At 31.9% G+C, this 21,938-nt stretch overlaps 1 protein-coding gene across 2 annotated transcripts in view; it reads right to left on the bottom strand.

Annotated features, from left to right (window-relative positions):
• LOC143914870 (metabotropic glutamate receptor 5-like) overlaps window positions 1-21,938 on the bottom strand; it is a 171,936-nt gene that overhangs the window by 53,495 nt on the left and 96,503 nt on the right. For both annotated transcript variants that reach the window (XM_077435251.1, XM_077435250.1), the window contains exon 2: window positions 12,782-13,317. In XM_077435251.1, coding sequence (XP_077291377.1) covers window positions 12,782-13,210 — 429 coding nt within the window. In that variant the 5' untranslated portion in view covers window positions 13,211-13,317. The remainder of the gene's footprint in view (window positions 1-12,781; window positions 13,318-21,938) is intronic.

The following is a 21,938-nucleotide window of genomic DNA, read 5'->3' on the forward strand; positions in this document are numbered from 1 at the left end:
TACTATGTATATATAATATGTATCAGTGGCATGCGGTGAAATTATCTCTCTTTTTGTCATACAGCCTTGTTAAATGTGCGCGCGCAGGATACGGGAGGAAAAACCTGTTCCTCTTGTTCCTGTTGTATCCTGCTCGCGCAAATTAAGTGAGGATGTGCGACGGGGGGAGAGAGAGTTTTACCGCATGCCACATATATATTTACTAATCGTTTTTCATATATATGCATGATAAACGAATATTTTCGACTTTTTCACGGTCACCCTATAAATATATAAGTAATAATTATGTATATATATTATAATTAATAATTCTTTATCTGTATAGCTCACTTTTCGTATTTGGAGTTATATTTGCATGATTCATTGAATAAAATAAAAATAAATTATATATTTTTTGCAATTTTAACCTTCTCCAGTACCGCCAGAAACTGTATTAATACTAATATTGTAAACAAAATGTGTGAACGAATTTCATAGCACTTCCTATATCTTTCAGTATCCAGGTGAAGGTTGTCGGAACGATGAAAGACTTAAGGTCGATAGGGTGAATTGAGCTAATGAAGTGGAATTGTTGCTCACCCCTGTCTTATATAATTTATACATACTTGTATTGGTATATAAACCTCTTTAGCTATAGAGAAAATCGTTCACACGATATTCACTTTCTGATTTGAAATTTATATTTGTTTGTGCTGTTGAAAAGCATGTTCTTAAGAAAATTATGTCAGTATCGCTTCGGTAATAAATAGTGTTTCAATTTTGTGATATACATATTTTGGAGAAATGATTTATCAATTCTATTGACTCGTTGAGAGTTTTCTCGTGTTAATTATAAATATAACATGAATGTTATATTTATAATGATGTAATACATACATATAATGAAAGGAAAGGCTTTAATTTAAAGTGTTTCTGTGTTATGTGTCATCAAAGGCTTTTACGACGTTTCACTTCGTTAATCAGTCAGGAAATATTTCCTACATTCTTCCGATCGTTTTCATACTTTGCCATATTGCTCATTTTGGTCATCAATATAAGAAAATGGATCCTCCGCCGTTACGATGGAGCAAAAATATCATGTAAGACGCGTTTGAAATCTGCCCGGCGAGATAGTCGTTGACGTTTATCCACCGTTTGTTTATTAGTTTTAAACATAGATGGTGATAGTAAAATAAAATTATTAGTATTTTTATTCAAAATAATAATTTTTAAAAAAGATCATGTCAGTAGCTAAAATTTATAAATTAGACTTTTGTGAAGCGAAATTTGCTTGTAAGCATAGAAAGAATTCAAAAATAAGAACAACATTACGCACATTGATAATGAAAGACTGAGAAAAATGAAATATCACTTTATAAAGTGAAGGGAAAGAGATCTTTTCAAATTAGCAAAAGAAGTTAATACAAGTTATTATCAAAAAATTCCAATGACAAGCCTTTGAACGTTGAATAATAACTAGAGGTAGGACCGGAAGCGCGCCGTCTATTGTTCCATTATTGTAAATGCTTTGTAAAAAAGGTTCTGCAAACCTTTAACAATGGATTTACAACATGTGAACAATGAACAGCGCGCTCTGGGTCCGCTCTTTAATAATAACAATTATATAGGTAGATTACTAAAATTTAAGACTTGAAGAAGATAAAGCAAATAATATTCTTTTTATTAATATTAACTTTAAAAACCATAGGCTCTATAAATACTTTTCTTACTCACTATCATTTTATAAATTTATATTTACCATGGTGCCATTACGGGTCACTCTAAGACTACACTTATGGCCAAATTTTTACATATGTACTATATATAAATTTATAACATTATTATTATAAATTTGAAATCAAATTTCAGGTAGTTGGCAAATTTGGTAGGAACTGTTTCAACAATGAAATTAGATAAATTGGCAAACTTTGATGGCAAACGATTGACCTGGAGTCACATACAATTATACAAACAAATATTCAAGGTCTGGCAAGTGACACCCGGTTAGGGATAGAACCAGTGACCTCTCAGTTGTTTGCATTATACACCAATCACTGAGCTGTTATTGCCGGTTAAATTAAAAAAATGATTTAAATTTTATCTACTTATTATTATGATTATATTTTAATTATTTATATTAAAATACTACTTTCGTTTTATGAGCCGCTATGTTTGAAAGTGGCATTAGTCCACTTTTATTGACTTCGAAAAAATTAATATATAATTTCGAAAGAGACTTTGTATATACATATGTATGTAACCTTCGTTCGTTGGTACGATTTTTTTTTTTCGATTCATAGGCGCCGATTCGATTTTTTTCGATTCAAAGGATTCGAAGTCCTTGGGGGCGAAGGCACCGAGGGCGCAGGCACCGCTGGGGGCGCAAGCGCCGGATTCTGGTGTACATATAGTTTCGAAAGAGACAGTAAATATGTTTGTTTGTTCGTGACAGTCAATTTAATAAAAAAAACAAATGAGTGTTCAAATAAATTGTTTACTATTTGATTAGTCATGTTTAAGCGGTTTATTAATATTACAAATACCGAGCGAAGCCGGGTAAAGCCGCTAGTATTAAATATAATGTTTTGCTTTTAACAATATTTAAAAATACTGGTGGCCATATTAAAAAATTAAAAATAAGTTTATTCCGCTATATTTAAATATTTAAAATAAGTTTATTCTGCTATATTTAAAATAAGTTTATTCTGCTTTTTCATAATATATATCGAGATTCTGGACTTAACGGATTAAATGAAGTGATAGCAATTTGTGAATTCAGTCAAACAGAAATAGTGTTTTTGAAACTGAAAATTGAACTTCCGCCACTTTCAAATATAACGGCTCAGTTAATATAATATAATAAACATGTATTTTTAATTAGAACAAATATTAAAATGTTTACACAAACCTCACATGTGTGTATACTACAAAACCGATTTTTTAAAAGTTTATCTCTATTATCGTTTCATTTTGTACGAAATAAACGAGTCCCTTGTAGCACAGCAACCATTGCAAAATTGTTATACATATGTATGTATATCCAACATATTCCAAAAGATTTTTTTCGGCCATGCAAATAAATACATACATATATGGATTGTATTCAGTTTTTTTTCTTTGTTTTAAGAAAGGTCAAAATTTCAATTTAGAATGAAACTGGTCTTCGTTGTTTTGTGTACCCATAAAGCGGAGGATACAAATGAGGGTGAAGGCTACTCCATTTTTTTTTCAATTTGGCGTCACTTTTCGGATGTGTTGGTTGCATATCGTGAGAAGGGTCTCAATTTGGCCGATGGCTCCAGTCTATAACATTCGTTCGTGAAATATTGAAGTTTCGCTCGAATGGAACAAACGAAAGTCAACTTTTCATCACGCAGAATATGTACCTATACATATACGAACAGTGTCACAACACTTTGTCTTATTTATTGACGTAGAACTAAATCGATTCGCGAGATTACAAACATATGTACATGTAGCGATAAATTCGATATGTGTCGTCTTTCAAATCGCTATTAATCCAAAATTACATAAGATGTATATCGTTGAAAAGAGAACGAATGATAGTTTGTAAAGACCTGGTCACCTATTCATACTATGTAATATTTTCATACTAACAAGAAATCCTATGCTTAAACGAACATATGAAATACATACATATTATGCCAGCAGCATAGTTTGGTCGTTAAGCTTATTCTTAGCGTCGAGAGGCGCCGGGTTCGATCCCATGAGGTGACTCCGATTGAAAATAATTTTTCTGAGTATATCTATAGTGCTGCTGTTCAGACCTGGATATTTGTGACTACAGGTCGATCGGTTCCTTATCAGAGTTTGCCAATTTTCTCTGGTTTGATTGTTGAAACGGTTCCCGATTGAAAATTGGCTAAAAATCCTTCCTACCTACTATGTCACCACTATTTGAGTATGATTAATGTACAATAAAATTTATGTACAATTCATAGATGTCTCGTTAATTTGCGAGTTTTTAGTGTCTCGTAATTCAGCGACTTGTAAATTAAAAATGCTGTATTGTTTGTAATTGGCCAGGAAGGCGCATTGGGGTTTACCTGTAAGGCCTTCCTGGTATAAAATGTCATAAAAATAAATAAATAAAGGAGGTATGTAAATACATATGTAAAGGGCCGTGCTGTGTTATTATACAGTGGGACAGCAATGGGACGGCATAACCAGCGAAATCAAAATGCAATTCGACTTTGAAGAAACTGTCGATGAAACCACTCAAGATTTCGAGTTTTGTAAAGGTGTGCTTAGACTCTCTAATATATGTATCTATATATATCTATGTATATATATATATATATATATATATATATATATATATATATATATATATATATATATATATTTATATTCTGGACATTACTCTTAATTCTCTTGATAAACAATTTACACTTCTGGAAACCCATAACAATTAGTTTTATTATTTGACATTTTAAAACTCAAGGATATAGATGACAATACACTAGAAAATGATTGTGCCACTCTCCAGTCAATACTTTCGGTCGAAAATGAATCAGATATAACCAGCGCCGTGGACTAGCATATTATGCTTTCGAGTGGTCACTGGTTCGAGTCATACTAGAGTTCCGCTGCTGGTGCTTGTTTCCCATCAAGCTTGTATTACCATGGATGCTGAAGTTCTCTACAAATCTTTTGCGCATGCGCACAAGTGAGCTGTCACTATTGCGTATACGCATGAGTGAGACGACTCTACACTCGTCTCGCTCGCGCGACACTTGCTCTGGAAGCAAAATCTCCTTTTGCGTATGTATGGACTTGATTTTTTTTATTTTTATTATTTCGAAATTATGTTCACAATACATCTTATATCTATTTTAATAGCTACTGATCTACTGATCATTTTCTATTTTACAATTTAATTTAATTTGGTTAGTAATCATAGTATTATATTATTCTAATGTTAATATATAGCATAATAGGAAAAAGAGCTAAAAAGAGCAAAGAGAGAAATTTACAAATGTATGGACTTGATTCACTTTTTATGTATGGACTTTCGCTTGATTCGTTGATTGATATTTCGTACGTTACGTCCTAAGTTATTTACTTTTATTATTTTATTGTAATTTATTACGTCCTAAATTATTATTTATTATGGCCCCAAATATAAATAGCCAAAGTAACAATGCAAGTGGATTTATCGCCATTGTTAATAATAATTGGTATTCTTTAATTAAAAATGTACTAAAAAGGACATTTGCGTCTCTACCACATAATGAAAAAGAGATTATTGTTAAGAGCCCAAAAACCACACCAATATTGAATATTTATTCGAAAACGAAAACATATCAAAGACATTTTAATAAATATAAATATGACAGTGTTTGGAAGAATAAAATAAAATTTAAGAAATGACAAAGTTTGAAAACGATTGGATAAGAACCCAAAGTGAAAGTAAGAAGAGGTTAGTAAAAAATAAACTGATCGTGTTTTGGACAGTATCCTCTGGTTAAAGAGTGACCGCACGCCACTGATACATACATATGTAGATAGTTCTACGTTGATACACTTCAGCTAGTATACATAAACTACGTTTTACAATTCTTCGATTGTATATTGTAATGTATATATTCAAACAAATCGTGTGCGAATTGGATTTCGAGGCGATAATAGGCATCGTCGCAAACGTTTGGCGCGAAAATGAAATATGTAATGTACACGGTCGTACGAGTATGTGCGGAAAATCCGCGAGGTGCGATTTTTATCATAAATCTGGGGGGTTTCTTGCAGATACAAGATTAGAGAAGGCTTTCGTGTGCGCTCCAGATTCTTTCTAGGTCCTTTCTACCAGCCGCACGAGTGCGGTGACGTGAAGGGCCCTAAAGAGAACGGCGGTTTACACAAAACCTGCACACGGAAAAACCCTCCATCAACATACAACACACCAACTTTTTCTTTTTTGATCTCGCCACACTGTCGCAATGTTGTGAAAATTAGATTAATGTTGAAAATAAAAGTTAATCAATTCGAATCGCGAGCTCTAACTGTGGGCTAATTGAAACGATAGTTGTTTTGGCCGTACGGTGTTTACCTGGAGAGTGAGTCGATTTCATTTATTGAATCAACAACGGTAAAAACTCATCAGAATAATTATTACAGACCACACCCAAAGTCCACAATAACTTTTATAACCATATCTAGTACATGTACAGATGCGTGCAATTTGTAATCCATATCAAAAAAAAAATTAGGGTAAGCTTCGATCTGTTTATAACAGTCGTACTCGTTTATAACGGGACATCAGGGATCGTATCTTATTATTACATCAGTAATATGTATATTTTAATTAGTTCACATTCATATTAGCCAGCAGTATGGCTCGGCGGTTGCATTTATGTTTAGCATCGAGAGGTTACCGGCTTCGATCTCGTACTAATCTTTAATGCTAGTGGTCTGACTTGGATATTTGTTACTCAAAGTCGATCGTTTCCTATCAGAATTTGCCAATTTATCTGATTTCATTGTGGAAACGCTTCCTCCATTAAATTTAGCAAAAACCATCCTATCCGCTATGTCACAAATATCTGAATTCGGTTTATGTAGGATATGTAAAAATTGGGTCTACGTGACGAGACAGAATGTTAAATTACAGAAAACACAAATATCAGAAGGCAAAGATCGAAAATCAAAAGATCTTAAGTCGAAAGATCAAAAAAAAAAAATGGTGCATGGTAAACGGTACATACTCACTTAATTTGCGCGAGCAGGATACAACAGGAACAAAAGGAACAGGCTTTTCCTCCCGTATTAATGTGCGCGCGCAGAATACGGGAGGAAAAGCATGTTCCTGTTGTATCCTGCTCGCGCAAATTAAGTGAGTATGTACGTGAGTATGTACCGTTTACCATGCACCATTTTCTTTTGATCTTTCGACTTAAGATCTTTCGATTTTCGATCTTTGCCTTCCGATATTTGCGTTTTCTGTAATTTAACATTCTGTCTCGTCACGGAGAACGGTAAAAATTATACACACAATAAATACAGAAGATTTGTGACAATAGGAAAGATGATTTTTTGTCAATTTTGAGGAACCGTTTGAACAATGATTAGATAAAATTGGCAAACTCTGATAAGAAACGATCGATTTGGAGTCACAAATACCCCCAAATCTAACCAGCAGTATGGCGGATCAAACCCACTGATCACTTGGTGCTAAACATACACGCTACCATTAAGCCATACTGCTGGCTTAGTAATGTAGGAAAAACGTGTCGAAATATGTAATAAGATCGTACAAACTAACAATTACATGAATACACGCCTGTCAAAGTCTACCCAAGCGTGCTGTGTCGTACTTTTGAGTGTATTCTTACTGTTCTTGTTGATTCATTTTCTTTCGATATAATATTAATAGTCGATATCTTACGTAAATACAACTCGTACTGGAAAACAGTTTCAATACGCAGGCTATGCTGTACCTTTTTAATATTAAATTATTCATTGAATATGCAAATTGTGGGATGCAAATAAAAATATTCACCTGACGTGCTCGTCGAACGCGTAAGCTCCCCGAAAGATTTTTTCCAATAGTTATTCTTACTACTCTTAGAAATTATTATACGGTACCCCAGTAATACATCAATGAAATACATTCCTGTACACAACCGGAAAATTCTGTCTACAAAGAAATATATAACATATTAAAAGGGTATACGAAATTATTTAGAATTGATTCATTGTGTCCGACACGGTTCAATGAAAATTGTATCGGATCAAACGATAAATTTTGTCAAACTTTAATATACATTTGCGAAATAATCATATTTACTTTAGGTTTATATGCATATGTGGAATTTATTTGAGTCTTAAAATTTATCATCCTTGGGCAAAGAGACATTCAAAACGGATCACATGTTGAATTATCTTTTGCTCCCATGCGAGTTCGGGCGAATAAGTTTATCTCAATATAAAAACTGTCTTCGTTTTTCACAATCCCAATTTCCCAAAGGAGTGTGTGTAAAGATTGGCTTCATTTATTACCATTTAAATGAATACCCTTTTTTGTTAGGGGATTCCTCAACAGCGAAACGCTTTTTTTACAATAAATCCGCTAAATCACCCCGCAAACATCCACAGACAAAAGTCGAACTTTAAATGGGATTATACGATTGGATTGTTTTATAATATTATTAAATTTATTTCTTATTGTTCTAATTTGCATTTATACTGCGAGCTTCGGAACATTGTTTGAACGGAAATAATTAATATTTGACCGAAAGGGAAAGGACCCCAAAAAACAATTATTCTGTTTATCCTTCGGCCTAATTAAACTACGTTAACAAGTTGTAAATGTTCAAAATTGAAATCGGTGATCTTTTAGAACTTAACCAAATCACGTTCCTTTTGTTATATGATCCGTTATATTTGAATGTGGTGGAAGTCCAATTTTCAGTTCCAAAATCACTATTTCTGTTTAATTTAATTCACAAATTCACTTATGTTAATTCGATACGTTCAGAGTTTTTAATTTCTGCTCGACTTAATTCACATATTTTAATCACTTCTTTTGATTCGATATGTCCCGAATCTCAGAAAAGCAGAATAAACGTATTACAGGTCACCAGTATTTTTAAATATTGTTAAACGCAAATCATTATATTTTAATTTTTGTGAAATATTTCTTGAAATGAAGGAAAGTGGACTTTTGTTCATACTATGTATATACATACATACATATATGACTGCGTTTTTTTAAATTAATACTGTAAAAATATTATATTATATATAAACTTACATTATTTAAAAAAAATATGAAATGCGAACGATTCAAAGAAGAAATGGTCCATCATTCGAGAAGAAAACCAAAGTGAAACCCTTATACTCTAATCCTGATTTATCGTTCCCTGTCGTCACCTTAAGATTTGCATAATTTATCGATCGTTAAAAAGAAAATTTTTTTCAATGTAAAAAATCCTTTCAGTAGAATTTCTTTAATTTCGTCACACAAAAGTAGCTACGCGAGAACTTACATACATATGTACATATATGTATGTACATATGTATGTATATAGATAGACGAATACAGTATAAAATTTACCTAGCGAGTCGATTATCTGAATCTGTAGCTTCATGGAAGTTTAATATTTATCAAAGTTGAGCGTAATTTTAGCTCTATTTATTTTGCACTTTCGAAACACTGAAAATTCAACGGAGACGTTTTTCTTTGTTTGAACTTCTAATTGCCGAATTTCAAACGGTAACAGTGTCCATAATATTTTTGTATTTCATAACTAAGAATATATGTATGTACTATAGGTTAGTATATAACAGTTTGAACAAAGTTATCACGGGTTCAAATCCTACTGGTTTCTGCTGTCCAGACCTTGGATTTGTGACTCCAGGTCGAACGTTTCCCATCAGAGTTTTCCGATTTATCTGATTTTCATTGAAACGATTCCAACAAATCGGCAACATTAACCAATTTCTCGCAAACCTCCAGTTTTCAGCAATCTCGAATTTATTATCAAATAGCAAATTGCTAATGAATTATTTCACAATTAACAATTTTAAACTAAAACTAACAATTATAATACATATAATATAGTTAGCAAAATTAACAAAACTATAATTAGTAACCCTAAAATAATATAATATAATTCCAAACATAGCATTTTAATTAACCTACATACATATATGTATGTATAATTACGTCATCTTCCACAGAGGTATCCATCCTCGAGAAAGCACCAATGTTACTAGTACCTCTAATGCTTTCAGGAAGGGCATTGTATATTTGAACACCTCTGTTGAAAACATCTCCTTTGTTGAATTAAAATTTAAAAATTCTGCAAATTTACAAATTTGACTATAGATGTCTCCGTGGATATTAATTGATATGTATTTATTTACTTTGTATGATACTTAATAATACTTATATCACTTATATTATAATACATTTATCAAATGTATAATACAATGCTTCTGATCAAGAATGCGCATTGTGGTTACCTGTATAAATTAAAATAAAATAATATATGTACATATGTATGATGCCTCGTAAATTTTAGCCGTTCATAATGTAAACCTTTTAGCAATATTTCGAAGCATTTATAACAGTGCAAATTCAAAGTCCAACACTTATATTTTTGCTGGAATTCGCGTGATATAAAAGCCATACATATAATATGTACATAATATGAAAAGTACTTTTTCACTAATAATTTCTAATGAGGTGAATATATGTACATATATACAGAAAAATAGCTGTTTGAATATAAATAGCTAGTAACTTTTGTATATGTATGTATACATATTTATATGCACTGTATGAAAAATCTTTGTTTCTCATAAAAACTATTAGTGTATTTTTTTCATAGAATATATAGCTTTATCGAATATTCAATGCAAATACTATCAGAATAATTCAATGCCAATTCATATGTATTAAGTAATATCAAACTGAGTATTTTTTGGCAAGCTATATATTTAATTATTTATGAATGTATGCGGATCATTCCCGAAGAAAAATAAAATCAACAGAGAAAGGTTAAGATGCTGCCCGACTTCTTTGATCATACTAATTTTAAACGATAAATAACAATGAAAAATTTATCTGCGTTGACAAGGATTTTGAGTAAAAAAGATACACCAGCAGCGTTGACTATTGGTTAGCATATTATGCTTTCATATGAGTGGTCACGGTTAGATTCCCACTAGTAGCTGTTGGCCAGACCTTGGCTTGTAACTTAAGGTCGATCGTTTCCTATCAGAGTTTGCCAATTTTTCTGATTTTCATTGAAACGATTCCTGTAAATTGGTTTCTCCTTCCTCTATTGCTAATCTCAAGTTATTCAACGTCTTGACGTTGGTTCAGTGATTATTGGTCGCAAAACGCTCGCCCAAAAGTCGCTAAAATCTTTATAACGGAACATCTAGCAGCTGAAAAGTCCATCATACTAACAAGAACTCGAGTGCCAAATATTCCGTATTCGCGATTTTCACGGCAAAAATTGTCTTTTGGGCGATCGTGATGTGACTAATACCCTTGAGGTTCGCTAATTTCTATAATAAAATGCTGAAAAAATGTCTACATAGATGTCTCCACTATTATTGTATTGTATTTGTATTAATACACTCGTTGCTTTGGAACGATCTGTAAAGGCGAGAGTACATGTTTGATTGAAAAAAAAAAAATACAGAGTAATTTTCTCTTTTGAGTTTGATATAAATATTCTGTTAGTATGAATGTATAACTAATATTAATAAATTTCATCAATAGTATGTCCTATTGAACTATGAACTTTGACATAGCCAAACCTACTACGTATTGGATTCGATTAAGGTAAATATAATGAACGTGTTAATTGTAACCAAAATTATATATTCAAACACATAATGAAATGAATATAAATGAATATACACAGTAATTTATTTTACGTATACCCAGGTGTACATACTGGCTTCCTACACTTTTTAGCTGTTAAAAAATCAGGTATGTATATAGCACTCCGGTATCCTCAATTTAGACCTGATATATATGCCTTACCTGCATCTATTTCGAAAAAAAAATGCAAACCTTTCAGGTAACCGAGCCTGAAATTGACATTTCGCAACTTGGACTACCTGTGTTAAAAGATTGATTTTACTGATAAGGACTCCTATTTAGAAAGCGTTATGTATACAATTCGTCCATACCTAAGTTTATGAAATACATGCATATGTAAATGTAAATATTATTATTAAATAAATCATATATTGTAAATGTGCATTCCGTATGAATCTATTCTGTTTTATGTTGATGTCTCCCGAAAGCTCTTCTTAGATTAATTGAATCTTAATATTTGATATTTTCTTTGATGAACATACATATTTATTATTGACGTACAAGAATTATGCTGATTGTAATCCTTTCATTCATATCAACTAGAGCAGCTTTTCTCAACTGGGCCACCGGGGTCCACTTGGAGCATATGGCACCATATGGTCCACTTGGAGCTACAGGTCATTTTATGGAAGAAACATACCAAAAATCAACTTTTGGGGAGAAAAAGCACACTCTAGAAGAGCCAGTCAGTATAAAATTATATAAATAATTATACTAAATAAAAATAATTTCTAGCGAATACATTTCGACAGCTTTGGGAGGGGGCTAGTTAATAATTCATTGCATTTCCTACGTGTTATCTCGTTAAATCTGAATATGGTCGAGTTAATTAAGCTTTTTATTAATTCCAATATCTTAGTAGTTAATTGGATTTTGTTTAGGGCATCGAAATGATTGATTTTCGAACCACTTCTTCATCTATTCTCAAAATCTCGTAACTGTGTTGATATTATCAATAGAAGATCGATAACAACATTGCAACCAGACATTAATAAACTTGCAATTTTCATGCACAAGAATTACACGATATGAAGTAATGTTTCAATTTAGTATATATTATATTTTGTTTTGAAAAATAATATTTAATATAATATAACCAGTGTATTTATGTATATGAATATGTATATACTTTTTTCTTTAAAGGGAATATTTAGATTTTTTATAATTATTTGGCAATAAGGCTCCGTAAAGTGAGGTATAAGTGTAGTATAAAAAGGTCACTAATAATAATAAAAAAGCAACCAGTGCTGAAGACATCCATTCTATAATCGCTTATTATCACCTTACCTTTTGTGTTGACAAATATATGTACATAGCTACAGTATGGTGAGCTATAAGCAGGACCCAAAACTCTATTATACATATACATTGCGCCAACCTTTCGCATATCTCTAGTGAATATTATAATTACAAATTAAATTAAAGCAGAGTTGAGATAACCTCTGTGACTTCGTCGGTGGGGCACGTGGTGGTTGGATGCGTGACCGGGGTGATAGAATCCCTGATGAGTTCTATGGTCTGCTGGAGAGCCACTGGCGCGTACCAACACGAATCCCTGATCTCCGCACCCAGGGTTATGTTCGGCAGCAGGTCTGGATCTTTGTTTATCTTATCGAGCGTCTGGAACGTGACCTCGGTCCTCTGGATGCCGTATATCTCCCTGATGTCCCCGCACTCCAGAAAGTGCGGTGTCGTCCCCGACTTCTTCTGCGGCTGATGATGGATCGAGTAGAGTGCTCCGATGATGAAGTCTCCGCGGTACAGCGCCGATGTGCGCTCTTGTCTCGTCGTGGTGGTCATCTCCAGGTTTGACATGACCATGATGATGAAGACGCATGAGCCGGCCACGTACCTCGGACCCTCCAGCATCGTGTTTCATGCTTGGCAACTTTGCTCGAGTCTCATCTCGTCGGTGGAATCGAGTGGCACTTCATTTCAGCGAGAGCAACATGCGAGACTCTTCAATGTGAGGAAATCTGGAAATGAAAAAAAAAATTTTGAGACATTAATGACAAAAATGCACTACGAATAAGTACTGTTATGGTTTCAGTTTTCAATGCAATTTATAATCCAAAAAGTATATATGTATTATATTGCCTGGTTTCATATTTGATATGTGAACATACATATATGTAGATATGCAAATTAAATTTATGTTATTTCGCATATAATACTGAAATTTATGTGACTAATCATCAACTCAATTTTTTACAGCCAGCAGTACATCTCGTTGTGTTAATTTTAACCACCGAGTTCAAGCGCTGGATTGACCTCGATTGAAAATAATTTATTCGGAAGTATTAATGTATTTAGTAATTCTGGTCAGATTTGGATATTTTTCCAAATTTAAGATATAACTTGGTAATAAGCTTATATTTCTAGATAGTATTTTAGAAATTTTAGTTTTTTAATTTAAGGTTTTTGAGAAAAATATAAAAAAAACCTCAATTATTTAGAGTAAAAGTACTACTTCCGGTTGTGGCAAAATATTTAAAAAATATTACTGTATAGAATATATTATTTCTATTACATGTAAATAACAGTCTGATCCGTTGAGCGGTTTGGGAGATAATTTAATCAAAAAAACTTATAAAAGAGGATACTTATAAGGGGAGGTCTCATTTCCGGTCAACTTAAAAATTTGAAAAAAAAAATTACATCGTATCGATTAGCATTTCAGAAACCGATACTAAGTTTCAATTCGATAGAATTAACGGTGTTCAAAAATTCCCCAAAATACACAGACACACACACACACACACAATTTTTCTAGAGCATGAAAACGTGATCAGTGATCGATTCTGAGTTCGTATCAATCAAAATATCGAGTTCGAATTTTCGCATGATCACAAAACTTCATCTATTGTTACATATATGTACATTTATTAGATAAAGTAAAAAGATCAGAGATTAGAGATGAATGGAAAGACGTCCATCCCCCAGTTGGCGATCGACTGAAAATGGTGATGATGATGATACACTTGTATTCATAAAAGATGAGTCGTATAATTTATTATTATGTGTATATACTTGTAAGACATTCCCAAGGGATACCGCTAAACTTTTACAATCGATTTGGATATCTTATCATAAAGTTGAATTTTACATGACTCTTGTACTCGGTTAATGGAAAAAGTTCAAGAAGTTCGTCCAGCGTATAATGAATAGATATTAATTTAAATTTGAAATATAAATGACCCATTTAAACAAATGCATTATAAATCGTGATTTATATTGAAAGCTTTAGCCATCCTCAGGATATACATTATTCATTTTATATTCGCAATGATTAATTCTCACTATACGAAATATTATAATACATTTTTAATCGATGTGATTTATGTGACCGATTTTCAAATGTCACATTCCGCCCCGTTCCGTTTTATACATCTAGTCCTTCTACCTTCATCCCCCAACCCGCTGTCCCACCTTGTTTACTTATTACTCACTGAACTTATCTCGGCTATGATTTATGTGAAAATACGGTTACAGTTTACCGAGCAAACCGACCCCATTGCCATCGCGAGGAAATCCTGAAGATTCTTCCGCTTTCAGCCACCTCGTATCGAAGCGAGTTTCGCGGGATTATCTAGAATTTCATACGATTTTCCGTTCGTGCATTTACCTTGCTCTGATATATCGTCGAAACAAAGAACATATTTCATTGCTAAATAACCTCGGAAGCGTTTTCTTTTCAAAACTGACTTTTTGCAGAACGAAGTTCCAGTACAAACTAAATTTTCTATTGTATGAGTATTTTAAATATAATTTTGTTATAATAATATACATAGTAATAACTTTTCTGGGTAATATTCTAATGGCGACCGGAAAAATCAAACTATTTTTTTTATTACATCATATATAAAAAATCTAAAAACAACTATCACAGATTAGTCATACAATCTATTATATTTATACGTCCCTAGATTTCACCTTACATAATCAATGTATGCTATGTCATCACCTTCTACAGCAATTCACCACCCACTGCTGGATGAAGGCCTCTCCAACACGCTTTCAATCGTTTTTCAATAATTTATTTTGCGTAACTATCATCCATCTCACTCCAAACCATTTCCTATTTCATCTATCCATCTTCCCTGCAGTCTTCCTTTTGCATTCTCTCGGGTACCATTCTAGTACTTATTTTGTCCACTTTTCGTCCATTTTTCTAGCCATGTAGCCCGCCCATTGCCATTTTAATCTCTTCACTCTATCCACTATATCCACTGCTCTTGTCAAACTTCTCACCCATGTATCCCATCTCCTGTATTTCCTCGTTATGCCAAGTATACAACGGTCCAAACTTATTTGAGAGCATTGGACTTTAGCAACGTTCATTGTATAAAATTTAATTTAGTTAAAAAAACTTTTTTTTTTCAAGTGGTGAGATTAAATCCAATCACTACTTCTGCAATCATTTATAGAGTCTGGAAGAAGAATGCTTTTTATTACATACGCTCTAGTTTTATGAGTAGTTATATTTAAAAGTGGCGTAAGTCCATTTTTCTTCATTTCGAGAATTACAATCGTGCCCACGTAAAACGGAACGCTAAAGCAAAGCGTGACGTTGCGTGAAATTTCGGTGCTTTTACATCAAAACAACGCCATTTTAAAAGTCATTAAAATGGTAGATTATACGATAGTGCATTCTTTCAACAGAAAACTTAAAAAAAAGGTTACAAAAATAAATTGGGACAATTTTAATGGCAAGCAGATTTTACGACAATACATCGTCTTCTCGGTTAAATTAAATTAGGAATGAAAGCATGAGCTTGCATATTCATTTTTGATCTTATTACAGTCGCATATTATTACCTACAACTTGTAAAACATATTTTATAACTGTTTTCATTCGGCTAGGCATATAATCTACTAATATTTTTAAAATTTTGATAGGGAAGTCTTTATACCACACTTTTTCTATTGTTTCTTTTAATAACACTGTTCGACAAATGACGATTTTTTTTGGTTCAGAGACAAGATATGACTTTCATATTGAGTATTTTCTATTGAAAGATGTTTATTGGGATAGTGTTCTGGCCATACTATTTTTTGTTTTCGTTTAATAGGGTTAATTGGAAGTGTGCTGAATTTTAAATCGTTAAAATTGCGAGCTAAAAGCTCGTACTAGTATTTACTCCTATTTACACGAATCTGAATTGAATTAATAGGGATAATATATTAAATTGTTTTGTAAAAAAATCATATTTCGACTATTCTTATGGATTAATAACAAAAATTATATTGATAACTGGCTTACCTGGATAAAATAAACGAAATATAGATTCCAATATTCACAGGAAATTGACAGATTTTGAGACATCGACCGAACATCACCAAGATATTACAACCGAACATCACGCGCGATTTAAAAAACACATATATCTCCGAATCTAACATTTTTTATTACCACATTCGTATTCATTGGGCATAGATCTATAAGAAAAGTCATATCTCATCTCTGAACCATTTTTCGTGTCGAACAGTGTAATTTATGTGGTATACATAAATTACCTTTAAAGGAAAATCTGAATTATTCCAGCATCCACAAACTTAAAATTCGATACAAATTCAAAAATGGACATACTATATCTGTGCATCAAGCATTTAAGAACCAGCTGCAAATACAAAACATCCCTGCGAGACCTAAACGGAATCAAATGAAATAAAAAAAAAAAAAAATTACATGACATAAATTTATTATAACACTTGTATATACTCAGAGCCATGCGGTAGATTTTCACAGTATGATGCAAGTCTTCAAAATGCCACCCCCAAAATATTTTTTCTAAACTTCGATTGTGAAAAGCTGCACAAAATGTATGAATACCATTTTTATTTTGAAAACATAAAATAATGATATCAACTATGATCAATGTAATATAGCATCGCACGGCCCTGAGTATACCATACGCACAAAACTTTCATAAATTAATTTCCAGCGTGCCGCAAATTAGTGATTTAATCATAGACACACTATTTAGTTTGCGAGCCGTGCTTACATAAACAATCAAGATTTAATACAAGACCGTTTTAATTGTATTAACCTTTGAGTGAGTAAATATATACAATAAACGTATATATTTCATACACATATACATATGTATGTACATATGTAATTGTTATAAACATGCATTAAGGCCAAATTATATTAAATACTTTTTTTTTAATATTAAATATTATACGATTTTAAAACGATCAAAATCGAAAAAAGTACTAAGTGAACATCGGTGTAAGTTACGACTCAATTCTGAGAATTTTCTTCTTAATTGGGCAAGACTTTCCAAAGTATAATCATGGAAAAATTAGTCGCTAAAAGGTTTTGATTACTTTTTATGATTTTATTTTATTAAACCCTTGTTTAATTGCTCGGTTCCGCAAAAGCAATAGTTTTAAATTAAATATACTGTATATATATTTGAAAATAAAGTAAATAATTTCATTATGGTTACTTCCGGTTAACAATTTAAAATGGGATGCTGTATTTATGCAAAGTATTTAAAGGATAATTATTCCACCACATCAAGGGAGAGAGGATGAAAATTGATAAAAGCTTCCCTTTGTAAAGATATTTCGTCATGGAATACTCGAAAATTATATTTCGTTTTCAAAACATAAAAATTTAACAATTCTCATACAAAATTTCATAGGCTTAACTTTCGATGATTATATTGTATATAATATTTGATTAAAAAAATCCATAAATTCGAAAAAAACAACGATTAATTGATATATGTACGTTTGCTTCAATTACATACATACATAAGTATATGTATGTGTGTAATTTAATTATAGTATATAAGTATATGCCTTTTTGAAGCTGTAATCTACCTATGCACTTCATCATATGAAAACGTATTTACTAACGGTCAATGAATTGAACACTTGAAATAAATCTGCACTCTAGATACGAGGTAAACATACACATTATATAATAGTACATACATACATATATGTATATATCATATACATAAATAAAGCAATCGTCATTCACAAAGCCTATGCGCTTAAGGTTCGATTAGTTATTGGATATGTAATCCTGCTCGCTTTTATATTCTTTTAGATATGTAATTACAGCCAATTTCACGCCAGAAAAACTACATATTTTTAGCGTTAGCCATGTATTTATTCATACATATAAGACATCGATATCCACTGTATAGTGCTATATTAAACCCCATGTCATTGTTTAGGCTACATTTATCGCAGAGTGACAGTCGTATCGAACGTTTTCTCACAAAGACGTTCCGAAATGGAGGGGATTTTCCGGGGAAAATTCAAAGTTTCCGGTGATTTTATCGCGACGTCGCGTCGTTTAAGATTTTGCGAACGATGGTTGTACCCGACGAAAGACTTATATTGCGGTTTTACATCCCCTTTGTTCCTATCGGCAATATTGTGCTTTACAACGAAACCTACACGTATAGGTCGATTAAGAAGGACAGATCCGCGGTATAGGCACTCGAGCTCTCTGGATACCTGCCCGTTAAATTCAGCTCGTCTAGATCCAACTGTACTCGGAGCGGTTATCTTTTATGGGTATACGTAAAAAATAAGACATTTCTGTTTTCTTATATGTTTTTGCCTAAAAAGATACAGCTGAAATAAAACGTACTTGTGGATATAAAAATGCGACTGACTTGTTTTATTCTACTTGCTACTGAGTAGTGTGAGTATTTTGATGTGAGCCTATTTATTGTACATACATAGATAGGGGTTTGTTATAAAAGCAATCTGATGTTTTACATATATTATATTTGAAGAAAAAAATTAAAACGTGTACGTATTTGAGTTGAAAATGTACGATTTTACTTCTAAAAAATTGTTATTAAAAAAGTTAAACAACAAATAGTGATGTACATATGTACCTATATGTATATTCTTGTACACGTAACTTGCTTTTCATTACTTTTATATAAGCCACAAGCTGTAAGTATTTTTCTGCTATTTACGTATAATATATATATATATATATATATATATATATATATATATATATATATATATATATATATATATATATATATATATATATATATATATATATACATATATATATATATATATATATATATATATATATATATATATATATATATATATATATATATATATATATATATATATATATATAAAGATGTAAAACAGTTTGATTCATAGAATTAAATTATTGTTTTGTATGAAATTAAAAAAAATATAAGTTTTAATTTTTTTGAGCGATAATAAATAATGTATATCTAAAAATAGTATTTTACTTGCGGCCCGCTGCTTATTTTTAATTTCTAATGTGGCCCTTCATCCAAAAAGTTTGCCCAGGCCTGCGTTATACAATTCTAAATTATAAAGTAAATCTGGTTCTTCTGAACGAGTACCAAATTACAAATTGGCAACGCCGAAGCGTACATAAGATCGTTGTCACTCTTCAACTCCATTGACAGCATACAGCGAAACGCAAATTTAACAAGATCCCAGTCAGGAATTCTATGACTGGATCTGCCTCGACATTACATCGCCGAGAATCGGGCTGAAATTTATCAGATTTCCCATATTAAATTCCACTCCACCATTGTGTATCGCAATTTGGGAATTTCCCACTCTTTTTTCTCTTCCCCCCATAAAAATTATGTACGTCAACTGTGCTTATGTTGACATTTTTGCCGCCATATTTGCCCCGGCGCGTGATTAACGTTCATTGCGGCCATAAATAATGTCGGTTCGAGAGGATTGTGTTACCGTTGAAATCAAATACTACCCTTCTGCAATTTGCGACAATATCGCGAGACCGCCACCACCATTGTGGGGGCTTTGGGGTTCATTAATTAAATGCCACTCGGGTGAAAATGCTTGCAGAAGCACTGGATCCTTACAATTATACATCTGTCTACTATCCAATCAGATAATTATTTTTGACCTGCAAAAACTAAACCTAAAACACGTTTTAAATAACACGAAGACAACTTACTGACTTCCTTTGGGACGGAACAGTACTTGGTTTGCTTCTTCGCAAAATTTTCGACTAAATTGTGATGAAAGTATACTCATTCTCACATTTGTAACAATTTCAATTTTTAATTGAAAATCAAATTAAATTAACAATACTATCATAACAAAATACATGTACATGTATATGTATATGAATGTTTATCATTTTATTTATGTACATATTATACGTCCGTACATAAATAATATCAAAACAAATACGCTCAGTGGATCAAATTTTTGTCAACACTTAATTTCAAATATGAGAAAGATTTGTCCGAAACACTTAACATGTATAATATTTATTGCAATTGTAGGTAAAACTTTCCTAGCCCGAGCCTACAAGTTAAAAGGTAGACGAATTGTCATTTAGTTTTGGTTTGACCGCTGTCATAAACGCTCAAGTTTCTCGCTTTCATTCATGATGGTTAAGGTAAGGTTTAGCAACATGTTTTATTCCACTCTTATTTTTATATACATGTAAATACATATTCTAATTTTGATTTTATTTAATTTTCAGTTAATTGATGAATTCAAAGAGATATTCTATAATAGAGAGATTCTAAAGGAGATAATGCAAGCTCCAGCTTATATGGATCTGCCGATTGAAAGTTAGTGAATATATTTACTTTAAAGTGTGTTTATAATATTACATCATTTTTGACAGTGAAATAATCATGCAATATTTTCAGATGATGCCACAAGCTCAAAGGAAGAGAAGGCAAATCTGCGAATCCTTTTGGACAAAGTTCTAATGCATCCTCACGGACGGGTAAGTTTCATACATTTTGATATTGATCTACATATTTTGTTTTTATGTTTTTAATAATTTTCAGTATATCTTGTTAAACGATTGTGAGAGGTGCGATATGCTTCAAAATATATACAAAGGCCTAAATAAGATCTATTCTGCAATCTTTTACGAGAAACCTTTAGAGGTACATACATATATGTATATGTAGATATGTATATAATATAACTATTTTAGATAAAATAATTTTTATTAAATTGAATGTACACATATATTAATCGATATATTAAAATTTCAGGGTGCTGAGGATTTCGACAGTACGTTTTATAATAAAGATGTCATGTCAAAATTCATACAATTGGATAAAATGGATTCCTTCCCATCGACACGTGAGTGCACTATTTTTATTTTAACAACATATAATAAAATGTGTGATAATTTATAAATTTATAAATTTTTCAGATATTCATCAAGATTTAGGTGAAAAACTAAATTTTTTCAAAAGACTGGTCATACTGATGTCATTTTATCCAGCTAGCACGGTAATTATTACTATTCTTGAAAATAATCTTAATACGCCTAGTTTCAAATTATTTAATTTTAACTAGATGTAATTTTTTGCACACAGGCTTTCTCAAATATACCGTGCATACGGTGTGATTTTATGGAGTTAATACGAAAATATATTGAGCAGCTAGATATAACAATTAAAGAGCAAGAAAATATACATAATTTTAATAAAGACGATGAGCCTGGTGAAGAAATTCAGTCAAACGATGAAGCGAAGTCTGAGGAAAATATCGATTTTGAGGACGATACCGATAATGAGGAAGAAGATAATGATAATGAAGAAGAAGAAGACAG

Source organism: Arctopsyche grandis, chromosome 7 (assembly GCF_051622035.1).
Source record: "Arctopsyche grandis isolate Sample6627 chromosome 7, ASM5162203v2, whole genome shotgun sequence".
NCBI lineage: Eukaryota > Metazoa > Arthropoda > Insecta > Trichoptera > Hydropsychidae > Arctopsyche > Arctopsyche grandis.